A 21,280-nucleotide genomic window follows, 5' to 3' on the forward strand; every position below is an offset into this window, starting at 1 on the left:
AAATTGATAATGAAAGTTAAATACACAAACAAGAGAATTCTAAGCAATAGGAGAGTCAGACCTTATCATTGACATCCTTGACAGCGATGATCCTTCCAAAGATATCAACCAACCACTGTGGATTGAGTATGACTGTATTCCTAAGGGATGTATCTGTAGCCCCAGTTCCACCGTAATAGATGATGATCCCAAGATCATGATAGAACTGAAGCATTGTCTGAAGGCCAGCTTCAGAACTGATTCCTACGGAGGATCCAACCTCGCTCATCTGTATGCAACAAGAAAACAAAAGCAGGGTTAAACCTTTCTCAGTAGTATGTGGTTTTGACATCTCATATTTCCTACCGAAGGAAACATTCAAGTTTACTTTAAAACAAAGACTGACAATTATCTCACAAACCCCAACAAATATAAGATGTTTTATAACATATTATCAACCAAGACCAGGTTCACATTTCATGTAATAAACTCTAAACTTCACGACCAATAACAGGTTCAAAATGTCTTCAGAAATTCTTGCATGCTAATAAATGCCACCATTTCAAGAACTTCAAAAGATAATAATCTTAAAATCTTCAATATATTACAATAACATAATAGGTAATAAATGGTCAAAAAAGTAAAGGCTTTGAATTTGAGTGTGCAGTCTTCTACATGTAATTTTTAGGACAATATACTCTTCATTTCTCATTTCTAGACTAAGATTTTTTTTTTATTATTTCCATATACATGATGTACACTTCTTTCATTCAACATATACACATGACTGGTGTGTTGGCTCAGTTGGTAGAGCATCTGTCTCACAACCGGAAGGTCGGGGGTTCAAACCCTGGCCGCGCCAGACCAAAAGACTTTAAAAGATTGGAGAGTTGCTGCTACCCTGTTTGGCGATCAACTATTAAAGGGATAGAGCCTCGTCGATCTGGAGCTGCACAGCGGCTGCCAGGCCCACGATCAATTGGGCAACGCAAATTTTCGGAGTATTTCATGTCTATTTCAAACAATAAAATATGGATTTTCATGGATAGATTTTTCATGTTATGATTACTCACATTATCTAATGACATGTAGTTTATACCCTGAGAAACCAAGTCTGCTATCTTCTGCTGAAATCGTATCCACTTCAGTGGTATGTGTTCTCCCATGTAAGGCTCTTGGCTGGCAATATCTTCTACATGCTTACGAAGCTTTACAACCTGGCATAGTAGCAAGAAAAAAGAGGAGTTAATCATGGGTATATATATGCCTAACATTTTCCAATATCAGTCCCCTTTTGACCCCCCTTTACCCATCAAGAAACCGTCGATTTTGAATGAAAAAAATGTGATGTTATCTGATCATTTTACACTTATACATGCACATATATATATGTATGTATATATATATATATATACATATATATATATATATATATATATTATATAAATAGTGTACAATCTATTGTACAATATACTGGATTATATGTACGACAAATATAAAATTATCCCGAGTGCAGGTTTATTTCACCGAGGCCGAAGGTCGAGGTGAAATAGGCTTGCACGAGGGATAATTTTATATTTGGAGTTCATATAGTCCAGTAATATTGTATGATAGAACGTTCACTATCTATTATAGTAAATAGATCCCTCAATTTAAGCCCCCCATCATGGATTTTGCCATCCAAAAATCGAAAGTTATATTGTACATATGTACAATATAACTTTTTGAAGGGAGGTCACGTGGTACAAATCCAGCCAATCACAGCTCGTATTTTACTACCACTATTTACTATATATATATACTGTATACATTTATATATATATATATAATACATAAAATGTAATGTCTACATCACAGAGTAATAAAAGAAGGCCAAGATACAGTATATATTTGTTGACGGATGGTGTTAAATATCAAATATAGAAAGAGTGTTGTAGCCGAACCGCAAAACCGAACGGAAGTACGCCAAACTTGGCACTTCCAAAATGGACCTGGTTCAGTGGTTTGGTAAAACAAAAATTCAGCACATTGATTTTCCCAGGTAATATTGACTTACATATAAAGAAAGGACTCAATAGATTTAAAGTATAAAATAACAGACATTTTTATTGGTTAGTGATTGTGCACAATAAGAATTCATGCAAACTATTTTCATAATCCACTTTGAAAGCTTTGGTCTTGTCTTTGATTCAATTTAAGAATTTTTCATGAACATGAATATATTCTTTTCTTCATAAAATGAGAGGACATTTGAAGCTAAACTTGGTATAAAGTGTGATTGAATTACATATAGCCATAATCTATAATGACTGTAATCATCATTCGTTTTGTATTTAATAAAAGAAAAAGACAAAACAGATTCCTTCATTGTGACTGACAAAGTACATGTAACAGTAAAGTACATATTTCACTTTCTGAAAAATAAATAAATTAATTAAAAGATGGAGGAATTAGGGTAGAAATTGAATCTTAAAAAACCAGAAAGATAAAAAAAATATCAAAGCAAATCAACTCTTGTTCCCTGATTACGTTCCAGATATAGTTGATATGGGAAGATGAAATAGGAAGTCCAAACCTGCTCTCAGCTGCTATTATACTGGTAAAATTCATATTCCGAATTTGAAATATTTTTTCACTGTCAATATTTTCTAAAAGTGGTTTAATCTGGTCAATTAATGAAAATGACAAGATAAATTTTTAAGCCCTCTTGTTTCTGAAGATCAACACTGAGTTATTTCACAATACTAAAATGCTTAGTACAGTCCCATGTACTCATTTTTGTGTTGGATATGTGTTTGAAGTCATGAAGAGTCGATCTTTCAGGACCAAGAATGGACTGACATTTTATCTTCTTAGAGTTATTGATTGACAAGATGAAACCCCTTTTCAGAAAATATGGACTTTCTAAAACATTTCATATTCAATGGAATATAAATTTTACCAGTACAATAGCAGTGGAGTGGATGCTGTTTGTCAACTATTTCAACATTCCCGATCAACACTTTTGGATCGAAGAAGCTGCATTTGCAATGACGTTGTAACTGATCATTATCATATCTACATGAAATAATCCTGAAAAAAAATATTCTGTTCTTTGAAATTCTCTTTCTATCCTCATTCACTTGTTTTCAATATTTTTTATTCAATTTGAAAATGAAAGTAGAAATGACTCTTATTGTTTACAGAAAAATAATATCTAAAATAAAGTCATGCAACAATTTTTATAATTATTTTTAGAAAAAAAGTATTATAAATATGTGACAGACTTTTGTTGCGACAAACTGGCGAAGGGTTGGCGGTCCTTTATTTTGTATGTTAATAATTTAATTTGGCATACATTGCCGAACCCCAAACTGAACCAAAGTTCAGAAAAAATTGCCAAACCGAACCTGAACATGCCGCATGACTTGCAGCACTATGTAAAAATCTATGTACGACACGCCTTTCAACATCCTGCTTTTGCATGCAGGGTTGAAATTCATCTTTAGTTCAAATACAAAGCTGCCAATACCTGTTCATCATCTCCATTATCAATGTTATTCTCCACTGCATAGAATGTAGGAATGATGTGAGGATAATATGGCTTGCTAACAAGACTCTGTCGTATCCGTATAAACTTCTCTTCAACCTGTATCAAACAATTCACAATACAAAAATATTCAAAATATACCATATAGATCTAGTCGTTAGGAATAAATCTAAATTAAATGCGCCTAATGGGAGTTAACAGGTGATGATAATAAAATTATTGACAGGTGGTTCCTGCAAGAGATACAGATATTTCTAGATATTTTCTAGTCACATACTGGCCTCATATTTTCCCAACTAGCTTGGGATTTATATATATATGTGTTTTTTCCTGAAGGTAAGTCAATACTATATGAATATGTATTATTATTATTTATTTGAACAAATCATGATACAAGTATAGATGACATTATACATGGTAAAAAGAAACAATACAGAATGGAGCAGTGCTACATGCTGGTCATGAAAATATGGTGGGAAAAATATAATTCCTGTTTATTGTTGGTAAAGATCTGTAAGTGTTAATATATTGCACCACCTGAGACGGTCTGTCCCATTTCCTGTGCAGCTTTGCTTTATTGGTGGCAGCGGTGGGATGTGATCCAAAGGAGTCAAACTCATTTGTGCTTTAATTCCCCTAAAATTTGTGTCCTGTATACAATTTTTTTATAGAAAACTGTTCGGCATTCAAATCATATTAAGCTGATTTATCAAAATGTGCATAGAGTTTAACATTAATGAATGTGTTCCATGGTTTGTTCACAGCATGGACCATGTGAAATCATTGGTAAACTGTTAAAATAGAGCATTTTAAGAGTCTAAATCACAAATTCACACATTCCACAATATGAACACACTGTGAGATAAGTTTCCATAAAATTCCAGCAGGGATAGTAACATTTTCTTCAAATATGCTGTTTGGTTTTCAAATTATCTTTCTTCACTATTTAAATATCACATTACAGTTTTTCTATATACATGAAAATAGTTGTTGTTTCAATCACCAGACTGCCTTTGCATTCTTATTACAATTTACTACATTCCATAGAATGTTAAATTTGAATGTATAACTCACCATCCTAGCTTGTTCTACTAGATCTGTGCTAAGGCTAGCCCTGTGTGTTCCAACCACAATGATAGGAGGAGCTAGCATAGTATTAGCCAATGAATTCTTCCTATTCTCAGCCGTATGTGCATGGATTGAGTGCATCCAATAATCCATAAAATCAAGGTTGCTGAATTCACTCTCTGTGTATTCCATCTGTATGAAGTAGAAAGATGATTTCATCAAATATTGATATTCTATCCTTTTTAAACCTGCAGTCATATCTGTGAGACTGCATGAATATAAAACTGATCCTTTAGATTGATAACAGCTCTCTAGTAACAAATTCATCTGCTGATCTGAATTATTATCTTATTTTCTAGTTTTATTATATTGTGAAAGAAATGACCAATATTACTAAATCCATTTCCAACCAGCATTTCGCTTCAATATAGCCACATTTTGCCATTAATGATTTCATCTTTATTCTTAAATCAAATTATTCACATTTACATCCACTGCTGAACACACTTAAAATAGCATATCCAATATATGCCCCTACCTATTCATAAATTTTCTTTACTTAAATATGATTTATAAATTGATTTAATCTAATTCTATACTATGTTATCAAGGGTGGTTATCCAGACAATTCCTCCTGGTTTTTTATGACCGCCCTATTCCAATAATGATGTGTTCTCTTTATATTGTATATCATATTTCAATACTATATTTTGAATTTTTCACTGCTCCAGTTTTTTACACAATTGTATGATATGTGTAAGTTTTATTGGAATTGAATAAATGAATTGAATTGAATCTATTGATATTTTTTCATTCCTCATCGAGAATGTGTCATTCTGCTATAAAACAAGAAAATTGAAATAGTTATGGCATGACAAAAATAACCATAAAACAAGAAAATTAGCATTTCTTACTGCATCGTTTCCTCTTCGAATCTGTGTCTGTGCTGAACCATCAAGATCATGGGTTAGATTGAAAACTAAAATATAAACTGCTCTAGATGAAAGAAAGACCTGGAATAAAAAAGAAAAATACACTTAATTTCACAAAACTGAACAAAAACCTGTCCATATTGATGCCATCATGTCAAATACTAACATTGCTACCTTAAACTAAATGTTTTGAATTCCACTTATCAACAGTACTGCAGTTAAAGTTATCTGAAATGCAATTTTTTGTGGAATGTCTTTTCACCCATACTGTATACAACAATAAAGTGGTACAAATTTAGGAAGGAACAATAGTAATGCAATTATGAGTAAACTCAATCGAGAAACACCACTTAACTTTACAAATTCCACTTCTTAAAACATGTGGTCAGAATTTAAGACCTGCAAAAGATATCCAGAATGTTCAAATAGATTCAACAAACATGTTACCTGATGGGTAGTGTAATAGACTGCTTGTCCAGCAAAGTCCCATATATTCAAGATAATTTTTTTGGATTCATCTTGATGTGTTTCCATGTCTTCAAGGAGATCAGTCTTGCCATCCTCTGCTTCCTTGAGAAGTCTTTCAACCTGGGAGGTCACAAGGTTAAAGGTCACTTCATCCAGTGACTTGGCCAGATCCTCAAGCTGTTCAGCCTCTACATCAGTCTGCTCCAATTAAAGATTTAAAGATTTAATCACTATGATGGTTCTTATTATGCAGGATAACAACTACAAGTGAACCAAAGCTGTTGGAACAGAGGGCAGTTAACATCCTTCCTGTGAACTTTTCAAAACCTATTGGCTTCACAGAAAATTAAAAATGAAGCAAATATGGATGCCAAATACTTTAAAGGAATATTTTTTAAAATTCACCCTGGTTGCTTCACTTCCCTCTTACTTACATGTACAAATGTTCTGGCACATTCAACATATTTTTGTCATTTGGCTGGAATGCAAGGCTTGTTTTGCTGCTTTAGATATTACAAGATTTCTTCCAGAGTCCTTTGGCAATCTTTTTTTTCATACATACAGATACTTTGGTGGTTATTTTAATGGATTCTGTATGAACTCATCTTGAAATCATTACTACAACTGGTATTTTTCTTTAAACACAGCTTCAACCATACCTGATCATCAGACGCATTGTCACTACTACTATCAGTGGCACTAGTGATCCACACATCATCCTTGGAATCTTCTTTACTTTGAGATGAATCCTCCGGTAGGATGATGGGACTTGACCTCTTGACCTTTTCTTCCTGGGATATCTTCTTCTTCCACAGGACCCTGGCTATATTGAGGGCCAACGCTTGTGTGTAACTATCCTGCAGACTTGATGAATCATCTGAAAGTTAAAAAGAAACTGTATTTAACCCTTATCTAACAAATTTCATCACTATGCCGTTGCGCCAATTTTGTTTGTCCGCGTCGCTCGCTGAATTTTTACTTTCAAGTCTTGCACATTTTTTAGATCAAATTTGCAACCCCCAGGTACACGGTTAAAAAATTACGAGACATTTTGTAAGTGCATGTCAATTAAGACCAAAAATTGCTCAAAATCGTGATTCTGTGAATTGTGTTTTTCAACCAAAAATCAATAATGCATGATTATTTTTACTTTTGTTGGTTTAAATGGATTTATTTTATGCTATTTATGATCGCAAAAGGGTCTCCGACAAAGTTCATTGGAAAAACAATAAAAAACTAAGAAATAAATAAGAATTTGAAAACAATAAAATACATAAGAAATTAATCATATTTTGTCAATATTTGTTAGAAATGTAAAAATTGACACTCTCACCAAAAATTGGCATTCTACTGGCTATATAAAGTGAGTTAAAGGCAAAAACAAAAAAAAACAAATTTATAGCAAATTTAATATGCTTATTTGAACTGGTGTGTTGGCTCAGTTGGTAGAGCGTCCGTCCCACAACCGGAAGGTCGGGGGTTCAATCTTTGGCCGCGTCAGACCAAAAGACGTTAAAATGGGAGTTGCTGCTTCCCTGTTTGGCGTTCAATGATTACAGGGATAGAGCCTCGCCGATCTGGCGCTGCACAGCGGCTGCCAGGCCCACGATCAATTGGGCAAAGTAAATTTTCAGAGTATTTAATTTCATGTCTATTTCGAACAATAAATTATGGATTTCCATTTCATTTTTCATTTTCACTTTTTTTTAATTTGCATAATCAATAAAAAATATGAAAAATTGATTTGTTGAAAATTTTACAATTTGCACGCTTTGCGTGCGTGCAAATTTTCACGGCGACCACGCAATCAGCTGCCAAGATCTGAGGGGGGGGTTCACATATCTTGATCTGAAATATCCTATCTAAAATAGAGATTTTCAAAGTTTCAAAGCTTGTTCATTTATTTCACTTTTTTGCACAAACAGCTTGAATATTACTATTGAGTTCAACCTCCCCAAAAATGCTTTTTCAAGCACAATTCTGAGATGAAAAACTATCTAGGATTAAAAAGATTTACTTACCATGACTGTTTTTTGATGTCTCATCTTGTAGCCCTGTTTGTTTCTTCCAACCTGTTGCATTGTGGGTATTGATTTCACATGTATCCTTTGTATCAATCCCATCCGTGCTGACCTCTTCAGAGTTGTATCTGGGAATGAAGTAGGCATATGATGCATGTTTTTCTTTATATACACTACACTACAAATTAGATGCATCCAAGACTGAATCAACAATGGTATGCCAAGCTTCGCAATCTGACATGAGAGTTGGTAAATCATGTAACAAGTACTTATCGTGATACAAACACTTTATCCATGATGTATTGTTTGAAAATCTTTATTACATGCCATCCTATACAAATAATAAATGATCTACTGATAGATGTGATAAAAGAGGCAGTTTAAGTGAAATATATACTTAAGTAATGGAAAGTTGTTCACAAATCTTCATTGCATTGCCAATTAGAAGATCTCCATACCATTATTGATCGCAATATTCAAATGCTCCTAACTTTTTCATTAGTTGTCCAATTTTTCTCAAACTTTCGTTGATCTGTTTTTTATTTTTCTGTTTTCACACAAGCTTTCTTGATCCACATGTTTCATTTCCTTTAAAGCTTGGCCCCTTACCATGTTAGTATTGATGCATGATCATGGGCTTCATATTGTCATGTGCTCTGTCTTTTGGGAATTCAAGTAGATGAAGATGATAATAAAGATGATTATGATAATAATGATGATGAAGTTGAAGACGATGGTGAAGAAGCTGATGACGATGGTGGTAATGATGATGGTTTTGGTGATGGCGGTTTTGGTGATGATGGTAATGATGGTGATGATGGTAATGATAATGATGATGATGGTGATGATGATGATGATGATGATGTATTATGATATTAATCATCCTCATCTATTAAGATCTATATGTTTTTGAACAACCATGGTGAAGTTTGCACAGCATTCTCATCTAGAAACTTTGAAAATAAGGTGTGTTACACATCAAAAATCTATTTTTAGAGTAATCCTAAATGATAAACATTTTTGGAGATCCCAATGATTAAAAATTTAGCCTGACTTTCAAAAAAAATATTAGAGGTATTATATTAAGTCCTGAGAATGTTCCAGCCAACCCTCTCTTGCCCATAACAGCAAAGATCTAAGCTACTAGCAATAATATACCTTTGGCCCATAAGTGAGCGCTTCAGGCTAGTCTTGCCAACTTGGTCATGGCCCACAAGCATGAGTCTGGTCCTGAATATAGGCTTGGTCCCGTTTGTTGCTGCTTGCTTGAAGGCCTCCATAGCATCTGGACCCCGGGATAGGATCTCAGATGGAGCTCCACCTTCAACAAAGAAATAAAATGATAAATCAGTATTAGATCAAGTACTATTTCAAAAAACATCAACTTGCTCAATTGCATCATGAAGATCATGTATTGAAATGTTTCACCAAAATTATGAAAACCTATAAAAGTCATAACACTGCAATTCTTTTCCAATTTTGATAAAATTGTCAGTGTTCTAATTGCAAGAAATCTGTTCACAACATATTATTTCCAGCCTGGAGCATCCCTTAACAGAAGTACATGTAGGTAAGATTGCCTAAGCCTATCTGAACACTAGGAAAACTACTAAAGGTTTAATAATAATAGTAATACTAAAAATAATAATAATTAGAATTATATCACGCCAAATCCACTCTGTAGAGTGCTCAAGGCACTTTTTAGGAAATTAAGAAGAATTGAAGAAAAATGTTTGAAAGTTTCAGAAGTCAATCACTGTTTTCAGGGAGGCTATTCCATAACTTGGAGGATGAGTAAATAAATGATCGTTCCTCCCAAGTTTTGGAAACTTTGGGTGTAATAAGAGAACTGGAACAGGAACATAAGGATCTTGAAGGGGTATAACTTTTGATCAGTGAAATGAGGTACTGTGGAGTAGAGCCATGGACACAGTGAAAAGTTAACAAAATATTGAACATAATACGTTGTTTTACAGGGAGCCAATGTAAGGATCTTAAAATAGGAGTAATGTGAGTGCGCCTGGTGGATAGAGAAACAATGCAAGCGGTAGCATTTTGAAGTTTCTGAACTTAGGCTATTCTGGAGTAGATTGAACGTACCGAACGAGGTGTATTATACTATACCTTCTCCTCTGATTGTTATACTAGTAGTAGTGCCATAAACATCTAGGATGACCCACACAGGCATGTTCACATCAATGTCCTGAGGAGAAAGTTTGTCTGTGGTAATGTTCTCATTGTTCACAAAAGAATACACCTCTCTATCTCTGGTCAAATAAAATGAGAGTATATTGCCCTCCTGGTTATGCCGGGAGTGCAACCCCCTGGCCCAATAGCCTGGTTGTGAGGATAGATGTGGCATCACAAATGGAGGGAGTTGGTCAGCATGAAGTGTCCCTGGAGACTTGTTGGTGAAGCCATAGCGGAGAGCCCCTGGCCAGGAGCCACCAACCGCTCGGATCTCCATCGTAACCTTCTCTCCGATGGGATGAGGCTGCGCACTGAACACGATCCCATTGCTGGAGCCGCCGGAGCGTGTGGCTGTGTGGTCATCCTCTAACACAATGTTCCTGCCATGGCATGTAGTGCATAAAGTCATAGGCTGCATGATGCCAGGTTGTGGGTGACAGGCAGGATTCTTGTGTAGTCCCACACTGACACCTTCATGCAATGTTTGTGGTTAACTTCCTTCCATGATTCAAAATGCTTCACACACAGTATCAAGTCATCTTGCACTGATGTAATTCATGTTGCCATTTGTTATTCTGTATGATAAAAATAGACAAACATTAGAAGTTGTAATTCAGATATAGGCCCAATTACTGAATTGTACTTTTTGCTACTTGTTTTGCTAGCATGATAGGAGTATGGAACTCGGTCTCACCCAATGAACATAGATGGAAGAAAAAAACGGCAGTGTTGCTATTAGGAAGGTCCACTCCCCCCCCCCCCACTTTTCTTCCAAAACCGTGTACAAAAACGTAAAAGTAAGCATATGATTGTGATTTTTTTGTATGGTCAGCCCCCCACTCTGAAAACCATTCTGCGACCCCTGCAGAGTGTGTGTGACAAGTCTAGAAATGAGTATAGTGAGTGAGTGTATTACTGACCAGCCTTGTATTACAGAACGCCCGCATCTTGCATGTCAGAAAATTATTTCATACACTCAAAACTTTGCAACATCCTTCCAAAGGGAACTTCAATAAAAGGCCACGTGTACATAAGGTCACCCACCAAAAAGGGTATTGCTGTTACATATTTTGGTTGATTTGAGTTATTCCTAAAAATATTTTCAAAACCAAAGGAGCAATGTCAAGTTTGGTATCATTTTAAATACATGTAGGCGTAGGCTATAAATGGGTGATTTTTTTGTTGTTTTACTATGGCAGCACTTTTTTTGTGACAATATTTTTTTGTCTCGGGGTCAGAGAAAAAACTGTGCCGAGCCAAAATCAGCATGGCCGCCAGAACCCCCTAAAATCATATTTTGGGCCACAACTTCTTTATTTGGTGATCTTTTTCTCTGGTTTTGGTGTCTATTCATAGGGGGCAGGCAATTTGTTTCTCCTAAAATTAATCAAACCATACTAAAATTTACCACTTTTTATAGCCTTATTTCATCCCAAAAGTAGGTATCATTGTCTTGTGATTCTTTTGATATTTTTTACCAGTTGAACAGTAGCCAGCAGCTTCACCTACTGCTTTTATTAATTGGGATTTACAGATATTTATCAAACATATCTTATCAAATAAAAGAAAATGTTGTTTATCCATTGGGGCTATACGGTACACAATGTACTGTACATACTACACTGCATATTGACCACCATGACGTATAACGAGGCCTTTATTATCCGTAGTGTAATAGAAATGAGCTTCTGAGGTTTCGAATTATTAGATTGTGAATTTGATTGCTTGTCAGCTGATATACATGATGTAACGGGATGTAACATTACTTGCACAGAAAGATCACATATCATATATATACGAACATCACATTTTTAGCCGTATTTTTAATTCTGGAGGGTTTTTAACTGGTTGTGTCTAAACCTATGTTTATGGGGTCAAGTATCTACTGTGGTAACACTGATCAACAGCCAATCAGAATCAAGGATTCTATGCAAGTTACCACTGGATGGCAAAGTTACCATTAATGGTGTGATAACTTTTATGCAACAGGCCTGGAATAGCTACAGGTGCAATGTATGCCATAATGTGGGGTTGATAGATATTCAATTATATTTACCTCTCTCCGCCCCCTGAATTAGCATATTTGACAAAACATGTTCCTAAATTTCTGAGACAAAACATATCTTCAATTTCTTAGGCATCTAAGGGTGTGTTTATACTTCTATTGCGAGGAAAGAATCAGCGATTTCAAACATCGATTCAAAACGCCGATCGTAAACGTGGTTCTGGGAGTGCTGTTTATGCTTAACTTTTCAGAGCAAATCATGATATCCAGCTGGCTTCGCATCGTAAAGCGAGGTCAAATTGGGCGTGCCTTTTTTCGAAAGTTTTTTCCGATTGTTGTTATTACGTGGAGATAACATGGAGCAATACGACTGTATTTGCCTGCGGATTTTCATCTCACCGGAAGCATGTACCAAATGACGTCATTTAAACACGTTTACAATGGTTCTGTTTATACTTCCCCAGAAAGCCTGATTCTGGTCAAACAACATAAACACACCAATTTGTGAGTTTACAATCGGCGTTTTGAAACAGCGTTTAAATGAAAGTAAGCATGGACGCAACCGTATTTTGGACTAATCATGTTTGGAAACGCTGATTCTGGCCTGAAAAGTGGAAGCATAAACATGGCCTAATTCCAAACCTAAGAGCTCATTTCTATGACACTATAGTTTATATACAGACCATGTTATATGTCAGAGTGGTCAATGCAAGTACATACATGTACATTTATGCAGTGCAGTATGTATAGCGCATGATAAATGGCATTGCTTTATTTGGTATATTTCGCAAATATCCGTAAAACCCAAAGTAAAGGAATGAAAGAAATATAGCTAAATATTTGAAACTGCTTGCCATTGATGAACTCTCATCATTTAATATCCAAGAACCACAAGACAATGAAACCTACTTTTTTGCTGAAAAAAAAGGGTTCTATATATTAGTAAATTTAGGTAAAATCACTTTTTAACTCTACAAATAATGGTTTATAAGTACTAATTTTAGGAAAAACAAATTGCCTGCCCCAAAAAACATATGAATAGACACCAAAATCATGGAAAAAGACCACCAAATAAAGAAGTTGTGCCAAAAATGTGATTTTGGGCGGTTTGGGATGCCATTTTGGAATTTGGTCCAGCACACTTTTTTCTCAGACCGAGACAAAAAATATTGTAATTTCATGTTGAGATACATTAAAAGGAATAGAAACTAGCACATCAATGATGTGGAGCTCATCCGGCATCTCGCAAGACAATTTAACACAATTTTAATTTCAGCCCAGTTGACACTGTAGTGAATTATATTGGTGACATAAATTGAGGATATAGAATTGAAATTGATGAAGAAATGACATAGAAGCATTTTTTGTGATCTATGAATAAATTTCATATGGATTAAGTATTAATTATTATCTAGTCAAAGTTTCTTAACTCTGTGTAGAACCTTGGTGAACCTAATGTAGCTCTCAGATGGAACAAAAATAACCAAAATCAATCAACAAATAAGTAAGCAATTTTTGTGAGTTATGTCTTTTGAAAATATATGAATAGCAGATTCAATGAGTTTCAAAATTCTATGTTTAAATTTTGTATCACCACCTCGAGCTATCGTATAAAGCAAACAAAACTGAAATTAATCAACAAATGAAGAAGAAAAAACATTTTTTATGATTTCTGAATAAATTAGAATAAATAATTTTCCAGACAAAATTTCAAAATTTTATGTACAAGTTTGGTGAACCTCATGCAGCTCTACCAGATGGAAGAAAAAAATCAAATTCTGTCAACAAATAAAGAAGAAAAGGAATTTTCTGTGATTTATGAATACATTTCGCATAAATAATTTTCTACTGAAAATTTTCAAAATTCTGTGTAGAAGTTTGGTGGGCCTCATGAAGTTCTACCGGATGGAAGAAAAAATATTAGAATCTGTCAACAAATAAAGAAGAAGAGGCATTTTCTGTGATTTCTGAATAAATTTTGCATAAATTAGCATCAGTAATTTTCTACTGAAAATTTCAAAAATCTGTGTAGAAGTTTGGTGAACCTCATAAGTTCTACAAGATGGAAGAAGAAAAAAAGTAACAATCGGTCAACAATTGAAGAAGAAAAAGCATTTTATGTGAAATTTTAAAACATGAATAAATTAATTTTGAATAAATTAGCATAAAAATTGTTCTACAAGTAGTTAAAATTTCAAAATTCTGTGTACAAGATTGGTGAACCTCATGAAGCTCTACCAGATGGAAGAAAAAAAATCAAAATCGGTAAACAAATAAAGAAGCATTTTATGTGAAATTTTAAAAATATGCATAAATTAATTTTGAATAAATTAGCATAAAAATTGTTCTGGTCAAAATTTCAAAATTCTGTGAAAGAGATTGGTGGACCTCATGAAGCTCTACCAGATGGAAGCAAAAAATCAAAATCGGTCAACAAATAAGAAGTAGCATTTTTTGTGAATTTTGAAAAATGCGCATAAATTAGCATATTTAATGAATTTCAAAATTCTGTGTACAAGTTTTGAATGCCCCACACAGTGCTATCATATAAAGCAAACAGAATTGAAATCGGACTTGAAATGGCGAAGTAGTAGCATTTTGGATTGTGGACGGACGACGGACGCCACGCCACGGCATAAGCTCATCTTGCCCTTCGGGCCGGATGAGCTAAAAAACTGTTGCCATATTAAAATGACAAGAAGTATTTTTGACCCATTTATGTAAAGCCAACTCCTATTTTAAAGTATAAAGTCAATGGGGTGCTCTCAATATTTTCTCAGGCATGATATTCCCGTGACTAAAATTGAAAATTTTCTGATTGTTCTTAAATATTTCTTCCCTAGATTTTTTTTTTAATGCAAATCCTTTGCCAAAGAATATTCTCGGTTTTTTTTTTACTGCTTTTTTTAAGTCAAATGATAAAGCTATCATGCAGACTCACCTTGAAAAATCACTTTTGATTCCTTTACTATGCAAGACCTTGTAACCCTGGGGTGTCTTGGACTTCTGCAGGGACTTAGCCACCCTTGGCTACTTTTCAGATATTTTTCTTCAGAGGGGAATATCATGCCTGATTTTAATAGGATCGTGAAAGTTCATCTGTGTTGGTAAAAGATAACGATTTTGTTGAACTTTGTTTCACAACACAAAAAACAGAAAATAACGAAGAGTTACCTCAAAAGGTAACTCTTCGTTATTTTCTGTTTTTGTTGTGAACCAAAGTTCAACAAAATCGTCATGCCTGATTTTGTGCTCTTTTGGGAAAAGAACGTTAATATTTTTTGTGAAAACTGTAATTTGGTATCAAATTACAGATGAAACATTCTTCTTGTACTGTTAATTCATTGAAATATAAGTTTAGCAATATCATTGTCATGTAAACCCCCCCCCAAACATTTATTTTTTTCTTCAGTTATTCTTAATTTCATTGTAGTTTTTTTGTAAAACAACAGAAAATGTGATTTATACATATGTGCTACAATATTCTGTAGGAAAAAAAGTGATACCTGAATTTGTCACAGATCTTAAAGTTCAAATGACACAAGTCAGAAACATTCAAACCAACAATATGTGAAGATTATTAGAAATATTATTTGGTCTACCTGTAATGCTATTACAATTTCTTTTAAAATGTTTTATACCTTCAATAAGATGAACACAACAGGTTTACCCACCTTGAAATGGCAATGCCAGCAAAAATAGCACAAACAGCATTACAGGGCCTACATTTCTTTATTTTTTGGGGGGGAATTTGCATAATTTCTGTTTGATTTTGAAATAATTTCTTGACCATAAACCCAATAAAATCACACATTGTTAGAAAGGATGTATACTTAGCGAGATAGAAACTCGAACTTGAAAAGGTGATGCACAAGCAAAAATCCCCATGTAACGCAAAAGTAGGCGACCTCATGGCACATGACCAGAAAGATGATGAAAAATGCCTGGGGGGCACTCAAATTATTTTTTGATGGGGTCGTGCTCTCACGAAATTCTGAAAAGGCGGTCTAAGGAACTGACTACAATGGTAAAGAATGGGGTCTTGGGAACTAAATATATCCCGGGCGGTGTGAGAAAAACAGGATCTAAGGAATGGGATCAGGATCCGTTATGCGCAAACTAGTAATATCTCTATTGGTGCATGCCATGGAGCATGCTAACGCTATGCATGTGCTAGCCATGCATGGAGTGGCTACTAGTTATTATGGAGGGAGTTGTGAAGCTGTGCGAGCATCTCTCGCATGCGGAGCTCACGCTTCAAGATTTTGGCAGGGCTGGGGAACTGAGATGTCTCGTCACGGGGGGTCTTGCAAGAGGGATAGGGTGGCTTCTGAACTGAAATTTTGTCATTCAGATTATCTAAAGAACTGAAAATTAGGTCTGAAAAAGATGGTCATCAAAGCGGCATGTCCCTGTAGTATTGTACAGCCAATATATGTGAGTGCCTCCACCCCCAGGAAAAAGGAAAAATTTGATTGGTTGTTTGATATCGATCATTCGGACCAATTTACAAAGACGTCATCGACCGTGCAATTTAGGATCCATTCATCGTGCAATTGTGGATCCATAAGATATTTTCTATTGCGCGCATTGTATGTGACAATCGATCATCAGACCGAGCTCGCACTGCATAGCTTGCATCGAAATTGATACATTTCCTATAAAAAAAATTATCTAGAATCTAGTTTTAAGTGTCATATAAACCAAGTAATGAATGTTCCTTCATTCGTGCAATGGACAGAATACTTCATTCGGTGAAAGATGAAATGAATGATCCATTCAACTGGGCTACGCCACGCTGAATGGATTTTTTCATCTTTCACCTTAAAGGCAAGCTAAATGATAGTAGTTGCAGTAAAACACTAATTTTGTGAGAAAGCCTGTAAAACCAAGCTTATTTTTTACTATATCATCGTGGATCTAGATCTGGTACAGTTACATAAACTCAACTTAGTGAAATCATAAAACCTAAGCTCAAAATACAATCACACTGAAGATCACCAACACAAACAGGCACATGTGGGACAGTGTATTATTATTGCTGGAATAAAGACCCGACAGTAGTGACTGAATCCGCACTTATTTTGCTTATTTCTCAGCAATTACACAATTTCTTCCAGAATCCTTTGGCACATATTTTTTATTCATACAAAAAGACACTTGGGTGGTTATTATATTAGATTCTGTAAAAAGTCATTTTGAGATCGTTACCAGAACTGGAATTTATTTCTAAGAAGCAGGGCTCGAATTAATCCAAGGCCATCCAAGGCCATGGCCTTAGATGCCCTCAGAAATGGCCTTGATGCCCTTTCAAATGTTTGTAGACTTAAGGCCAAAATAACTGCCCTTTTTTGCTGTGGCCTTGGTGCCCTGCGGTAATCCAGTGCATGTGCCCCATTGAAAAGTGCATTTATTATTGATGCCCTTTTTTTGGTGGCCTTGGATGTCCCATAAAGTGAAAACTGCCTGCCCTTTCCCTTATTGTGCCCTTTTAAAAAATGGCTTTGCCCCTTTAAATTCTTAATTCGAGCCCTGAAGAAGTATTCTGTCCATTGCACTCATTATTATAATGATGTAAGAAAGAATTGGTGTGATTTTTTTCTTCATATTTATTGTATTGATGACTTTAATGTCATTTCGTCAGAATAACATTTTGATGCAACGAATTAGTTCAATTATGAACTGATTCGCGATGATTTGGGAAACACATTTAGGTAAAATAAGCGATGAAAATTTTTACAATTGGAAGGCATACAGCCGAGAACCTCGTTCGTAGGATGAGTGAAGGTACCCATGCGCGAGGTTTACCATGAGTAAAGCCGTCAACGATCGGCAGCGCATCGATAGAACTTGATGAGCGTCACAATACGAACGAGCGTAATATTGGGAAGTGCCATCACTGCCATGCAACATGCAGCTAACAAGAACAAAATAAGTTAACAAACATGAATTTATTACCAATATCTGCTCATATTCTATAATAAAAAAAGCAAACAAAAACTAAGAATTTATGCATGTGATATATGAAGAAAAACTCAAATTCTTTTTTAAAATATTATAACATTATGAAGAATATCTACCCGTCTGGCACACGTCAGGAATCATGATACAATTCTTCACGCACGAAAATAACCGTTCTTCGTGGAGGGGTATGAGACAAGTGCGATGCAAAGAAAACGGTTGGTAAATATAAAATAATTTTATCATATTCATAATTTTCATATTTGGAATAGCAAGTGAAAAGTTAGACCAAAAGCTTCGGTCTCTGTTTTGTTGGTTGTTCAGCTGAACTTCGTTGGCTTCACTCACCAAATACAGAGACCGAAGTTCTAGCGCGATCTGTACAGGGGACTCAATGGCCATATCTTTATGTACTTAAGATCGGATAAAACGGGGAAGTGAATTTGCGCGACAGCCGAGGTAAGTCACTGTTTTTGTTCCTTTTAACTTAATTTTTCTCTGTTTTTTGGCAATTGATGCCAAGAGGGAATATAAATTCGCACTCTGGTCACTATAATTTTCGAAATTTTTATTCATTAAAGACAAAAATTGAAACGCCCCTACGGGGGGATTTTGCATTGCAAGTCCCCTAATGGTGGCTGCACGATAGCGAGCCGTCTGTGTACGAGGAGAAATTTTTAAAAAATGTTAAAAAACTCCTCGAGTCTAGTGAAAAGTTTACTTGTTTTATGTTTGTACTGTCTCTAGTTATCATTTTTAAAGCACTGAAATAAAGGTGTCCGGTAATAGGATATATACTGCCATACTATACAGTTGACATGAAAATGGAGCTAGTGCAGTTTAGTACCCCATCTTGCTCATTGCTACCTTGTTCATTGAATGAGTGGTCGCTTATCTTACTTGTTATGATTATTCTCACTTTAATTCGTCCAATATGTAGGCCTAGGCATGTGAAATAAAAAGATTAATATTAGTCTAGACTGTCTATTTTCAATACTTTTTTATTTCACATGCCTACATATGAATGAACAAATTAAAGTGAGAATATTCATGTACCGTATGTATGGCAGTGGATGCCATTGCCGGACACCTTTATTTCAGTGCTTTAAAAATGACAACTAGAGGAAATACAATGAAGAAAAATTATACCTTGCTATTCCAAATATTCTGAAAATTATGAATATGATGAAATTATTTTATATTTTCCATCCTTTTTCTTTGCAACGCACTTACCGCATACCCCTCCGCGAAAAACAATTATTTTCGTGCGTGACAAATTACATCATAATTCCGGACGCGCTACGGACGGGTAAAAATATTCTTGATTATAATGATGTAAGAAAGAGTTGGTGTGATTTTCAATGATGTATCATCTCATGAGTAAATTCTAAGTTTTTGTTTCCTTTCTTATATCGATTTTGAGCAGATCTTTGTAATAAATTGGTATTTGCTAACTAATTTCATTTTTTTCAATTTTTTTTGATTGCGTACTTTCCAGTATTTATGCTCTTTCATATCGTCACCCTCAGTCAAGTTCTATCGATGCACAGACGATCGTTGACGGCTCTCTACCTCGCGCACGGACGGCCGGGGTACATACCTTGAGAACTAGCCGCCGTCGACGATCTGATCGATGGAGCGGACGAGATTGAAATTCGGCGATTCAGGCCCAAAATTAGGTCCGTATTGCCATCAGAAAATAGATCAATTGGGATCAATTGTTAATGCAAAACTATGGTATATGATATTTTAAGCATTTTCTGTCATTTTAGAGAAAAATAAGGTAAAAGTTGGATTTTTTCGCCTTGTTTTTGCAAACTTGTTCTTTGAATTGATCTGTGAAATTGAACTGCGGAAGTCTTACGGTACGAAATTGATTTCGTACGCAGTACTATGCGCGTCCGGAAATATGATAGTGTCCGGTAATACCATACGTGAGTATATGTAAGCGATCACTCATTCAATGAACAAGGTTATGATAGATATGTTACTAGCGATAAGCATGACGGGGTACCAATAAACTGCACTAGCTAGCTCGATGATTTTCATGTCAACTTTATTCTAGCCTAGCTTCTACTTACAAATACGAAGTTCAGTTTGAATTCTTCGTTACGAATATGATCCAGAACAAGATGATGTATCCATGTTGATAGCACACAAGATCTTCATCTACAAAAAATACAAGGGAAGTCAATACAAGAAAACTACAAATTACGGGGTCCCGATCTCTTCTGTACTAATAATAATAAACACCGAATTCGAACGTTACACCTGCACCACAGACTCTATTAAAGCGCCGCCAAATTTATGCAACCACACAGGATCTTGCAGACGTACAGTACGTCAGTCATTCACTGGCTCCATAAATTATGGCTTCGACGTTGTGAAGGTGACGGAATTTTAGAGTCTGCGCAGATTGAACTGCGCAATCTATGGGCTGCCAAATAATAATAATAATATGGAGCTTTTATATAGCGCTTATTACAAAGTTTCTAAGCGCTTTACAATTTAAACAGAACGTGAATAAAACAAATACAATATAGGCCTAATCGATTTAGAAACAAAGCATGAATATAAACATGGAGCTATTATTAGCTCTATGATATAAGTGTACAAGAGGTAATAATGTCAATCATAGAACAACAAATCAATAAATGAATAGAAAGAAAATAACGGATTTTATTGGTCCAGTTAAAAAATAAACTGGTCTTGAACTTGAATTTTATACTGGTTTTGTTTCTGGTGGTTATTACTGGTCTCATTGGTCTTCATACTGATTTCCGATTTCAGCTGGTCTTTAATGGTATTTTCTACTGGGCTCACTGGTCCTCGTACTGCAATACTGGATCAACTTACATGCATTTGGTTTGTTACATACCATGGCCAGTGAAATGTGATGGAAAAAGGGATAGTAAATTAATCTTTCTGCTGTTATTTTAAATGTGATGTATGAAATTACACATTTTCATTGTGAATTAGTTCACTCAATTCTTTAGAAAGTTTTTAAACAACAATGAGTGCCATTGCAAGGGTATTCCACTCTAAATCCTGATTTTTCTTTTAAAAACAGGAAATATGCAAACGAGGTAAACCACGTGATCAGCATCATCACAATTACTGGTATTAC

At 35.1% G+C, this 21,280-nt stretch overlaps 1 protein-coding gene across 2 annotated transcripts in view; it reads right to left on the reverse strand.

Annotated features, from left to right (window-relative positions):
- LOC121424534 overlaps positions 1-20,530 on the reverse strand; it is a 43,702-nt gene extending 23,172 nt beyond the window's left edge. Inside the window, exons 1-12 of one of the 2 annotated variants that reach the window (XM_041620251.1) lie at positions 20,425-20,527; positions 20,235-20,322; positions 10,122-10,762; positions 9,156-9,318; positions 7,998-8,125; positions 6,636-6,853; positions 5,956-6,174; positions 5,491-5,589; positions 4,583-4,768; positions 3,491-3,607; positions 1,053-1,196; positions 62-268 (exon numbers count right to left, since the gene is read on the reverse strand). In XM_041620251.1, coding sequence (XP_041476185.1) covers positions 62-268; positions 1,053-1,196; positions 3,491-3,607; positions 4,583-4,768; positions 5,491-5,589; positions 5,956-6,174; positions 6,636-6,853; positions 7,998-8,125; positions 9,156-9,318; positions 10,122-10,605 — 1,965 coding nt within the window. In that variant the 5' untranslated portion in view covers positions 10,606-10,762; positions 20,235-20,322; positions 20,425-20,527. Of the gene's footprint in view, positions 1-61; positions 269-1,052; positions 1,197-3,490; positions 3,608-4,582; positions 4,769-5,490; positions 5,590-5,955; positions 6,175-6,635; positions 6,854-7,997; positions 8,126-9,155; positions 9,319-10,121; positions 10,763-20,234 lie in introns of both variants that reach the window. The other variant, XM_041620250.1, reaches the window with a different exon arrangement.
- Positions 20,531-21,280: the final 750 nt, after the last annotated feature.

Source organism: Lytechinus variegatus, chromosome 11, assembly GCF_018143015.1.
Source record: "Lytechinus variegatus isolate NC3 chromosome 11, Lvar_3.0, whole genome shotgun sequence".
In the NCBI taxonomy this organism is placed as follows: domain Eukaryota; kingdom Metazoa; phylum Echinodermata; class Echinoidea; order Temnopleuroida; family Toxopneustidae; genus Lytechinus; species Lytechinus variegatus.